General features: G+C 32.6%; 1 protein-coding gene across 2 annotated transcripts in view; it reads left to right on the top strand.

Moving 5' to 3' along the window:
• The window catches only part of LOC111039265 (protein prickle-like), a 117,983-nt gene that overhangs the window by 26,258 nt on the left and 78,249 nt on the right, over window positions 1–13,476 (top strand). The window contains exon 1 of one of the 2 annotated variants that reach the window (XM_022322685.1): window positions 12,326–12,895. The exons of the other annotated variant lie outside the window; for it this stretch is intronic. Within the exon in view, the coding sequence (XP_022178377.1) occupies window positions 12,558–12,895 (338 nt within the window). The 5' untranslated portion in view covers window positions 12,326–12,557. Of the gene's footprint in view, window positions 1–12,325; window positions 12,896–13,476 lie in introns of those variants that run through there. 2 annotated transcript variants of the gene reach the window in all.

The raw sequence follows: 13,476 nt of genomic DNA, 5'->3' as shown, positions 1-13,476 counted from the left end.
TTAAAATATGTATTATATCGCTCATATAGATGCACATTGAAAAGGAAGCAAACAAAAAACCTACGTGCAAATGTACTGAAGATTTAATTATTTGTACTAAAGGTATATAATATAGTATCACTTTTTTATTTTACATTTGTACATGTACCTTGGTATTATACATATATTATATTGAATATAACATTATGATGGATTCATATTATTACACGAACAATTACAAAACACCTTTTTGAAATATTAATTAATCTTCTTTTGTATTTAGCGTTGGCATGAAAGTATGAAAAAACACCTCCAATTGTATCATTTACCATTGTTGTACAATTCTTTTTGGGTAGGTACCAGCCTTACAGGAAACTTAAGAAATTGATAATGATTAGTGCATGGTGTAAAATTACCCTTTGCTATTGTTTATAAACATTTCCCTCGACAACTCGTAACTGAATTAATACAAGTGTACGCACCACTCATGCCTTAGTAATTAAAATTTAAAATCTGCTTTACGAATCTAAAACCGTCATGAGACTTTTCAAATGTATTGTCGTACTGTCGTATAATAAAAATAGCTGGCATGGTTTATGGTTTTTCATTCATAAACTGTACCGAAATTGATTTATTTCATTAGATTTCGGAAATTGTATTTTTTGTATTTGTTGTTGTTTTTTACAGTATTAACATTATGTTGGTCAATACAATACATATATATTGACATTGAACACAGTGATTCGAAGTTTTGCGATCGGATGGCTGAAGCGTCTGGTCAAGTCATATAAATTATTATATTATAGTTTCGCGGTATACCGGAACTCTAAGAGAACCAGATAAAAATAAAAACAAGTATAAACAATAAACTTTAATATGGCCCTCTAAACCGATCGATGTATCAAACTTTACAGTGCCGTAAACAGCCCCCCAGGTCCGAAACTGTTTATTGCGGCGGCGGTCGGGGCCGAGAGTCGTACGGGACCTTATATTATTACAACACGCGTACACTTGGTCGTTCATAACATAATACATCGAAGAAACCTTATTTATTATCGTAACTTGTAATCGAAACAATATGCCCGGCTTTTAAGGTCCTCGTCGGGACAACGAAAGGGGTGGCATTTTCGCGATACAACTCCCGGGGTGGAAAAACTTTACGCTTAACCTAACCGCGACCAGGCCGGAATCTTGACTGGAGAAGGTGGGTGACCAAGGTGGCGGTGAAGATTTCACACGCAAAATCCGTCCAAGAAGCAGATATCGGTACGCAAAGTTTGCCACGACATGCATGATGCTCTGTTCTTCGAACTATATAAACGAAACCGCAAGTATGTAATACAGGGTGACTCACAGTGCAGAATATTCACTCCGATTGCTTTCTTCAGTAATTCAAAATAAGTTATTCAAAATCTGATTTTTGGGATTTTGAAATATACTTATAGGGACTACGTTTTTGAATTTGTCGAGATTGTTTTTATTACTTAAGGAGTGTCCTGTGGAGATACAAACTTATGTTTTTCAAACGAAACCACTTTTTTTCACGCACTGTAAATTATTCGACAGATAATTTTCCTGAAATTGTTATTAAGGTAATTAAGGTAATACACTGAACCACGGTTTGTGCTCCTAATACATAGGTACGCACTGAAATCGATATAGACACACAAGTCTTGAAGTGTCGTATAACGTATGCGACCTCTCCATTCGATATTATAGTATAAACCTACACTCGAACTCGTTGAAAAGTTCTAGAACTCTGCATGTTTAGACGATCCCCTTCACTCCGGCTGCTGAATATATGAGCCCGTTACTTCCTTGGGTTACTATTATTGGGTCGTTATTTGTCTTATATATACTATCTGCACTCAGCACTAGACGCTTAATGTTGTTACCACATCGACCTTATTTAATAGTTATTTACCTTACTTGCGTATATTCCGTTATAATAAACCATACCAAACGACAATTATTATTAATTTTAGTACGTATATAGCTAGAAGCTGCAGCGTGCTCCGTAAGTATTTATTATACATATTAATATTATTATTTAATTTTAAGTGAGTATTCTTGATAACCACCTACCTAGGTCTAATTTCTGACCTCGGGCCTGGTCTAAGCTTCCACGTCAAAATATACTCGCCACTGATTTTTACTTTAGTATGAACGGCTGTGTTTAGAGAGTGGAGTGAATATTTTGTAGGTTGTATAAAACCATACTATTATATGAACGGATGGCCTATACGTAATATAATGTGATAGCGTAAACTGCAATTGGTACACGTGGAACAATTTTAGTACCTACCACCTGTCCACCTGTTAAGGTAAAAGAAATTCAATGAAACTCAATCCAATTATATCAAACCACTTAGAACATACTTGAGCGTTGATAACAATTTGTTTGACTAAAATACTTCATTAGTCTCTAACTTTTATATTTACCTTTATAGCAATGAAACTTATAAACTCTGTCGTGTACCATAAATGAATACATTTAAAGTGGTTAAAGTTGAAATATACAATTTAGTGCTTACCACTAACGATTCCTTTGTTTTATTTATTTATTTGTTAATTATATTATCATTATTAGCAATTAAATTACCAACTGGATAGAAAACAATCAATATTGAAAATTATTTATTGTTTATGCTAGTTTTTGTACAATTTATTAATATTATATAAAATCGTTCTTAAATTAAGCATATAAATATTAATTATTCATTTTTTACAAGAATTATTAACGGATTATGATGGATATTAATGCATGATATTTTGGTGCATGGAAATTTAATATATAATACTTATTTTTTATTACTTCTATGAATTTAATATTAGGTACACATAATAGGTAATTTACTTAAGTTACTTATAATTTATAGGACTCCATTATTTTAATTTTGGTGTATGTATTTTGACCACAAGTATAATAAATATGATAATATGAAAATAATCAAAGCAATTCAAAACTTTCAATGCAGGTTATTCAGGTTATTAATGAAACCCATTCAGTTGAATAGGCAATCTTGACATAATTATTATTACTTGATTACTAAATATTATATTATACAAAATATTACGATTTGATAATTTGGTAATAATTTCAATGTAATACATAGGTATTATTAATTATATACCTAACCAATTTGTTTCTTAATTTTCAAATAATAAACATGGCCAAATGGCCAAAAATAAAAATAAAATAGTTAAAAAATTAGAGACCATAAATCTAAAAAGACATAGGTAAGTACTTTATTTTATAACATAATACTATAATAATAGTGATAGAATTTAACAAATACATATTATATATTTATAAGTAATTATTAATTATATTTTTAATACATCTAATTTCTAGGTATAAGTACTTAATAAGTAAAGTTTATTTTTAGTTTTTACCAAAATATAATGATGACATATTTTCCTTTTTTCGGTAAATAATTTTTTTTAGTAAATCTGTACAAATTATAGGTTTTTGTTAAAAACGATTTTATCTGTTTTTCATTTTACTAAAACACAGATTTTTATAATTTATGTACCAATATATTATATTATTAACATGGTATTATGCTGAGCATTAGCTATGTAAAAATACGTTTAACATCTTATAATCATTTTATTAAAAAATTATGTTGTTACTTATTAGTTATAAATGCATTATTATCTTTAAATATGTGCATATTTACATACCTACTGCTAAATTCCTTGTTTCTAGCATGATTATGATTAAATCATAATTATGTTTTGTTGATCGAATACATAATTCAAAAACATTTATAGTATAGTACAATGTACTGAATATCCACGCATAAACACACATACCTATTATTAATTTATATAATATGCAAATTATATTTTCGTTAAACCATGATAGTTAAAAAATAATAATATGTAACGAATATTACTCTGAATAGCATATTCCTTTATATCATTAAGCTATCGCATATCCAATTATCCTAAAGGGTAGGTACCTGAAAACATAGAAAACACCGAAACATTTCGATAGGACTATACTTATTATTGTTCGCTACTAGTCCCTTGCAATGGAAGACGGTAGACAGTTTTATTCAAAATAATTTAGGTATACTTCTATGGCCATCATTGGCGGATTCTGGCATTATCGGTGGATATTCTTTACTCGTAGATTATATTGTAAATAGGTAGATAATCACGTTTAAACAATTTGTGTTCTTTTTCAACGATTCGGCAGAGCCGTAGGAGTAATATTTATTCGTTACCAAGCTATTATTACCAAAAGCATACTTGAATATATTAAGCACAATACGTATCGATTATTTCGATCGCATACCATCGCTACCTAGGTACAGACAAACGGCTCACATTGAAAAAAAAATAAAACAATACAAATTTGGAATTCCAAATCATGATTGGTGGCATACTATATTAGTAAGTGGAGTAACTATAGTAAGTACTAATTAGTATAGTCACTAATTAGTAATATTAGTATAGTCAGTAGTTATTCCTAGACCAAGGGTATATTATGTAAGATAAATTATAATATTTTATAACTGTTATATCTTTAATCGTTTTTAAATCAAACGTTAACATTTATGATTTTATTATACACAGTTATAAATATACCTAAAACACTTTTATTATTATTACTTATTATTATGTATGTCGGCATCAACGCCTAAATATATGCATATACCTACTGGCTACTTTTACATTAAGGCCATGCAATAAAATCGAGTTCCAAACATTGTATGATGCATTATTTTCATCAAAATATGCTATCATTGTAACGGTTTCATAAATGTTCGGATCACTGTCGTGTTGAAAAACGGAATTGTCCGTCGAAGATTCCAATATTACACGTTCAAAACTTGATGGAAAAATGTTTCTACAACAATTGTTCTGAACTTAATTACATGTTGTTGTTAGATCCTTGAAGCACAATATAATATTATAATTGAGTCACCTAAAACAAAAAAAAGGTCGACTGCAGAGAATAGTTCGACATCCTTCAACCCAGCTAACTTATCTCATCCGCATCACGCTTTATGTCGGCGTGAATGAACAAATTAGAGTTATGTCGATACACCGCAATTAATGTTTGGTAGATTTAAAGGAAAATGTAAATAACATTAGCTGATTAATTATTTAAAATAATAAAAAATATGAATGTAATTAGTAAGTTTCACAGTGGAGATTAAAGCAGTTTTGCTTTTTTGGTGTGCTATCGGCCGATCACCACAGTTTCTCACTTGTGCACTGTCAAAACTACATACAGTTTTCCACTATTTTTTTTATACTTATTTATATTACAGTTAAATGGGAATTACGATACTTGTGATTTCTTGATAGTAACAAAGAGTTTATTGATGAATATCGTTTGTTTTTCTCTGAGCCAATATTTTCAAATTTATAAACTTCCTAATAACGCAACTACGTTTAAAACATTTGATACTGTTACTAGGTCGTCATATTTTTATACAAAAACCTCGAATTTTAACATTCACATTTTTTTGTCAAAATATTTTTGCACTATAGACTATAAAATTGTCTTTTTGGCACTATGTAATGTGATCACTGATCACTGATAATCTTTGTTTGATATTGTAATACAAATAAATAATAACAAAAAAACATATTTTCTTCTCTAACATTGAATTGCATATTTTTTCAAATTTTAGAAGGCGAAATATTTTAATCGTATTTTTAAGTAAGACAATTATTTTTAAGAAATACTTTTTGCTTAGAATATTTTTAACTCACAAATATGTGTAATCGTCTAAATTTTAAATTATGTAAATGCTTTTCCCAAACTAAAAGACATTCATTTAGACATATTTTGGCTATATTATTTAAATCATAGTATTATTTTAGTATAATAAAAAAAATGTATGTACAAACATACATTTAATAATATGTATAAAAAAGTGAAGTAAGCAATGAAACGTTTTAAAAGTATTAAAATATAGACGTATAAAAATATTTAAAAAAAAAATCGTACAATAAATAAATAAATTGTTGTGTTATTAATATTATATATCTGCTATAAAACTTAAAAATATTTTTGTATACGTTTCACTTTTACCGTGCCTCTAATTATAATATGTAATATTAATATTAAAGAAGTTATAGTAGTTACTATATATATATAATAAAATAAGTAGAATTCACAGCTGAGTCAATTGCCATATTAAAAGTGCTCGAAATAATATCCGATAATCACATACAAGAACGACTCCCTCAGTTCGATCAAGAGTATAAAAAACACATATAATCCTTCAGACATTGGAATACATATTCAAAATAAAATGTACACCTTACAATACCATAATAACTTCAAAATCAAACTCTTTTGGGTCCCTGGACATTCTAACATAAAAGAAAACGAACTCGCTGACCTCGCAGCCAAAAATGCTATCACATCTTCACTATCATCACCCACACAAATAATTTCCTCCAGTGACATACGAATGCTCATAACAAAAAAATGTCAACAAAGATGGCATCAAAGGTGGACATCTTATTATACGAAATTAAACCATTTACAACATAACATCGATAATTGAACATTTCCTTTAGAAATTCACAGAAAATTCGAAGTTACAATAACCAGACTAAGAATTGGACACACAAAAATATCCCACAGTTTCCTAATGTTCAAAGAAGAACCACCAATTTGTACAACATGCGGTGTTCAAGTCACCACCAAACACATACTAACCGAATGCCGAACCTACGACAGTACCCGAACAAGCCACAACCTACCCGAATCACTATCAGAAACTCTATGCAATCTCCCTCAATCCATGACCAACATCATGCAATTCAACACAGCCGCCAATCTTATTTCCAAAATGTAATGTAACTTATATATATATACAATTTATGTAATTTTTGTAATTTCTGTAATTTATAATTTTTGCACTGTAAGCCCAATGGCCCATGTTGCCGAAGGTATTATTAATTAAAAAAAAAAAAAAAATAAGTAGAATATGTTCAAAATGTGCACTTGTCATAAACATAATTTCAAGATATATTACAGGTTAAACGTCATGTGGATTTTTATAGATTTTTCTAATGTTTCCGTGAGACCCAAATTTGGTTCTCAGCGAATTTTTTTACATTTTCATGAGAGCCACATTTGTGTCTCACAAGTATTATACTCTTGTTAAATTATACCCAATATTATTTTCTTACCATTAAATTGATTGATTTCAGATTCTGTACTATATTTTGATATGAATAGCGAAATTCCAAAATTATTATTATTTCTAAGACATATTAATACCATATTAGATACTATATTAAATATAGCCACAAAATATCAAAAATATATTTATATTTTATATACCATGGCAATAGAAAACAAAATTGTAAAATCATTGTTGGCAATCATCAAAATGTAGTTAGAAGCAAAACTGGACCTTATGGTGCTCGTCCTGTTAATTAAATATTTGAATGTGTAAATATTTTTATCTAGCAGATAGTTTTACTAATTTTCCTATTTTTACCACTTTTAACTTTTGCCTTGAGATGATAAATTATTAATTAAAGAGCAATCGTCAAAATTGCATTACATTTTTTTTTTTTGAGCATATGGTAATTTTTTTCTAAATATACAATTTAAATAATATTTTTTTGTTTGAACAAGTAAACTTGTGTAAACCGAGAATTTAATTTCGGGAACAAAATATGAAATTGGTATAATACGATAGCCCTCAATGGTTTATGTTATTTAATTAAGTTGCTTTATTTAGATTTTAAAACTGAATTATCGTTGATGACTCTAAGAAAAGTAATAGGTGTCTTTTAACAATAACGATTTACCAGAGACTGTATAATATGAGATACTTGCACTCATTCCCGAAACGTCCAAAAAAATTTATCAATTTCATCAATGAAACAGGACTGCACCGTCTCATTTCAAATTATAAGGTACCCAAGAAAAAAAGTACAAATATAAATATATTTAGTAATAATTAAGTAATTTAGTGCAATTTAAGTTTATGTAAATTCTTTCTTTTTCCAATGTAAAAAAAATGTAACGCCGGCTAATAACCTTGTTGTTGTTGCCTCCTCTGATAATTAATAAAAAAAATAATAATAATAACGATTATATTTTGTACCTAATAAGTAGGGAACGGATTTTATTGTAAATACATATTATATTTTATTGGAATAAGATATTTTAAATCTGATTAAAAATGTGTACGATTTAGATCATTCTAATTGAAATAAATCGTAACGTAGGTATTACTTATTACTAATAGGTAGGTACATGTGATATCTCTTGCAATAACTTTAAAAATGTTTTGGTGTGCGATTGTTTTATAGTCGATATAGATAATACACGATAAATTGTTAGTAATTATAATATAGTTTGTTTTTATTAATTCTTCAAGAATATGACGAGAGTGGAGCCTACGAGTTCATAATTTGAAATGAAAATTCATATGGTAAATATTAGTCGTGTAAAAATATATTAACTTATGTAGGTATAATAAAGAATAACATAATATAACATGTATAACTAAAATATCGAAATCAATAAATACGTTTTGTCTATATAATATAGTGTAATATTATATACAAAATCGTTTAGATGAATAGTTGCATACCTACAATATAAAGCCAAAATTATTAATAATTACTAAAATCATCATCTAATAATATATTTATATTAGCTGTATAACCAGACTTCGACCGGAAAAAAATAGACATAAGAGATGGCGCTATCTCGGTTTTAGCTTACCTCAGTCCACGAGGAAATCAGCATCAGTGTATACCTATCAGCTTCGTGAAATTATTCGACCGAGATGAGCTATCCGACTTATTGTGGATTCGATAGAGTGCTTGGTATATTTTCAAACATAGTTTAAATTACACTCTAAACTTTCCCTATACCTCTAAGAACCATCTATGAAACTTTCGTCAAAACCGGACGATTAGTTTTTGAGTACATATATAAATAACGAACATAAGAAGGTTGCGCCTTTTGTTGTACATTTGTTAACTTATAATAATTTTAGTTACCTATTTAATTTTATTTAAAATAAATCCCTTAGCAATGCATGGTGGGTCGGCTAGTGTCTAAAGACCATTGTTTTTGATTTCAATTTTGTTTCTGTAACCAATGGAAACCCTAAATATTTGTAAACCCCTGTATTTAATAAATTATTTGATTTTTCGGAAACGAAATTCTCGAGTGAACCACCCTATAGCAATCTGTGAGGGTCGAAAAAGAAGTTAAAAACATAGCCCGAGTCTCAAGAATTCCTAAAAGTTTTGTTGTAGTCGGTCCAGTACTTTTTGAAATTGTCGCGTCCACACACAGTGTAAAATCCCTTCAGCTTCCTTATATTAATATAGGTATAGGAGATAATATTTCAGGAAAATATTTAAATGCATTCATTTTTAAATAAAAAAAAAACTTTCTGACGCATTGGCGTATGACTTTAATATTGTATATTATTTATTATAATATATTATGAAACCGCCTGGAAATGATAAATTATATTTTTGTTTGGAGTGCTTTCTGCAGGAAAATATACACGTCAAAATATATCATTGACTGTGCGGGATAACCATTATAGTGTGTCGTGTGGGTATATTGTAATATAATAATAATAATAATAATAATAATATTATTATTATTATTATTATTATTATTATTATCATCACCGCTGCAGAGTCGTAAATCCGTGCATGTCGCCGTACAAAACGTTAATTACGTCGCACGGAATTATATTATAATAATGCGGCAGACGCGTTTTAGGCGGAACATCGTTTCGTAATAGGATATTTGTCACGTCTCCGACGAAAATCTCCATTGTGAAAATGCAGCCGCGGTGCACGGGCCGCCGTCTGAACCTCACGTCGTCGCCGTAATTGAAATGGCATTACGACTTGTTAAGACGGCATTCCAATTACGCCGAGTCGGGTTAATTTGGCCGAATTATGAACGGAGGACTGTCGATTTCGTAGCGGTTATATCGAGTATAGGTATATGACGTATAATAGTCAAATTATTGCCGGAACGTCTCGCCCGAGAAATTCCGCTCGTGGAACGTGTCCGGACACGACGGTGACGTTGCTACATACATGGGTAGGTAGGTAGGTAGGTTCACGCGGTGCCGTCGTCCACCGTGTAACAATAAAAAAATATAATATTAAACCGCCTTGTAATGCGCGGTAAATATATACACGACGCTGAGTCTTATTTTGAGAACCACTGCGTGCTGAAAGAAAGAAAAACTACCCTCCGAACACGCCACCCCTAGATCCATCCACGCCACCACCCCGTCCGTCCCTCGCTACCCGACACACGCCACCCCGAGATCCGTGTCTTGTGGCCCCGTCCCTCGGAACACACGATCTTACACGTTAGGTATCACATGTGTTTGTGGTGTACGCGTACCAAACACGCGGCAGGTAGGTAACCTGCACTCGGCAGCGGTATCATCGCGGTATTATTACATGCCCAGTTCCTATTGTTGTTGTATTATATAAAATATAAATATTTGGTGTGTCTAATTTCTGAATATAGCTCAATTATGATACATTATTTTATGGTCTCCGTACCAGTCGGGTCTTAAATGTATACGCTAGACAAAACATTCGGCAAATATTCTTACGGTCCACCTCGTTTAAACGTCCCTTGACGAGGGACCCGCATTCTTCGTACTCTCTACATACTTGTATCTGTTTTTAACCTTAAAACACGTCGCTTGTGATAAGATTTACATTTTCTACGTAGACTTTTCATCGGGAATATCAACTGTCCTAGTAATTTCTTAAACATTTTCCCTTACATTTTTTCTGCTCGTAAGTCGTAGCTATCGATCTAATAAGTAGCAATGATACACTTTATTTCAACAAAGAAGTAGGTAACTATAATTTGGTGGACGTAATGCAATAGAATGTTATATAACCATAAATAAATTAATAATCGATTTTTTCATCTCACCTGCAATTAATGTTGACTCATAAAAAATGTGTTGTAATTTCATACTTGGCAGCATTATAAGTATTATTTGTTATTCGATTCATAATTTGTGCTGGCAATGTATTGTTATCATTATTTCATTAGTTTTTACGAACGTTTGTTGTTATTATCTAATTTATGTAATTGGGCCTAAAAACTTAATAATTAAACATAAATACATAAATAATTAAACATCTATATTATAATATACTCGCGGGTATACCTGAGTGGTGAAGTGCGTTCAAGGTAGATTTTTTTTTTGTATTACACGCACTGCAAGATAGACCGCATGTCGTTGTTGTTGTTGTTGTACGAAATCCATCGTTGTCGGTAAAAAGGATGAAAAAACGTAATAAAATGGAGAAAAAAAAGGAGCGAAGAGAAAAAAAAATACCTGAATATTCTCTCATTTAGCCCCGAGGAGTCTCGCGCACCACCACTTTATATAATACCTATATAACGTTATTAGAACACACGCGACCCACACGCACACGCGCCCGGGTACCTACACGTGTATATAAAACGGACCGTCTAATTTTACTGCCGTCGAACCACACAGCTTATGTTATACGGGGTGATCTATTTAACGTAAGACACTCATTATTTCAGAAAACACTAACGTTTTTGGTAATATTTTGTTTACCTACATGATTTTTAGCCTTTAAAACTCTCCATAAAGTTTGATTTTTGTCGTTTTTAAGTGTTTACTTTTCTGAATTACAACATACATTTTTAAATTCATATACTCTGAAGAAAAATACTAATTGGAGATACATAAAATTCAAATTTCGGACAAACACTTTATCAGTCTTTACTTAAGTTTAGATGAACGGAGTAGTGCGCTACTGGTCAATGGACCAACTGCGTTTTGCGGAAGGCCAGCACTGCCACCTGGAACTACTCCGCTCCGCTCATCTAAACTTTAAATATCTACTTTCAACTCGTAGACTCCTCGTTCAGAATTCGATTTTTATGGATGGAAGCAAACAAAAATGTATTCTGCTCTGGAACAAGGAATCGAAAATACATGTCGTGAAACGTAAAAAAAAAAAATAAAAAATCAGTTATAATGTGCATATATTTTTTTTAATGTTGATTTCCAACGACTTGAAAAGATGTGAAACAAATATTTTCAAAAACACTTTAAGACTGTCTTGCGTCAAATGGATCACCCGGTATAATAATACACACACACACGCACACACAGTCACCACATATAGGTAGTCGCAAGGAAAAAGGATACGACGTTCGCAGGCCGAGTCGCCGCCGGCCTTCTCCCCACCCCTCTACCGACACCACTCCGACGCCGAACCGTGTGCGGCTGGAGACCGGCCGACGAGGAGGCGGGCGGCGCGGCGGTGGCTGCGAGGCGACCGTCGTCGTCGGCGAGGCGGACCAGTGTCCGAGACCGACCGGTAGCCTGCAGAGCACTGCAACGGGTTGTCTCGCCGTCGATTCGTCTTCGCCGTTTTCTGGCGCGTGTAGTGCGCGCGCACACGTTCCTCGCGCACCGTCCGAATATCCGCGACCAAAAATATTTTCATATTTTATTTGCCGGTCCGCGGCCACCGGGTGAATTTTCCGCCTGGTCGTTCCGTTTTTTTTTTCGCGCCCGCCCGCGATGGGCGTCTCGGTTTACCGCGAAGTGACGATGACCACCACCACCACCGCGGCCGCCGCGACTGTCGCGTCGTCGTCGTCCGTCACCGCGACCGCCGCCAACAAGACGCCGTCGTCGAACGTGTTGATGTGCCGCCAATGGTGGAAAGTGTGTTGGATGTACGGAGATCAGGAAAAATATTACCGACAGCTGTACGGAGCGACGAAAAAGCAGTCGTCCTCGGCTTCGGCCTTTGGCATCAACGGCGGCAGCGGCGGTGGCGGCAGGGCCACGGTCATGGAACTCCAGCAAATGTCCACCGTGTCTTTTGTGCCTCCGCCGCCCCGACCCAACGATAGGTTAGTTGCCGTTAATAATTATTTATGTTTACGAACATTTCGTCAGCTTTTCCACTACACGTGTGTGAGTGGGTACCTTTGACTACTGTACATAAAATATAGGTAATACCTACGCACAATGGACGCAAATATCCCGAAAAAAGAAGGCTTAAGCGCCAAACACTTTTAGAAGAATTCGACCAGTCAGCGGCTTAGCTTTTCAAACTCGCCGAACCAAACCGAACCGTTACATTCGATACCTCTATTAACAAAATAAATTATAAATTTAAATCTGCAAGCATAGGTAACATTTTATGCAAAACGAATTAAAATAAATTTAAATCAATTATAAGTAACATTCTATGCTAAATAAACTATTTGTATTTATCAACAAGTTATATAATACTATTATAATTGCCATTCAATGACGATGTATGCTCGTGTTCAAAATTTAAAACTGTTTCATTATTAAGGACTATGAGACCCTACGATTTGAGCAAATGTAACGCACCGCGTAATAGGATAATATATTTGTTATTATGATATGATATATCATTGTTTACGTTCGATCTGGATTTCCGTGCAAGTCCCGATATAATATC

This window comes from Myzus persicae, unplaced genomic scaffold (genome assembly GCF_001856785.1).
Source record: "Myzus persicae strain clone G006 unplaced genomic scaffold, MPER_G0061.0, whole genome shotgun sequence".
NCBI classification, from domain to species: domain Eukaryota; kingdom Metazoa; phylum Arthropoda; class Insecta; order Hemiptera; family Aphididae; genus Myzus; species Myzus persicae.
This window is presented reverse-complemented; position numbering and strand designations above follow the sequence as displayed.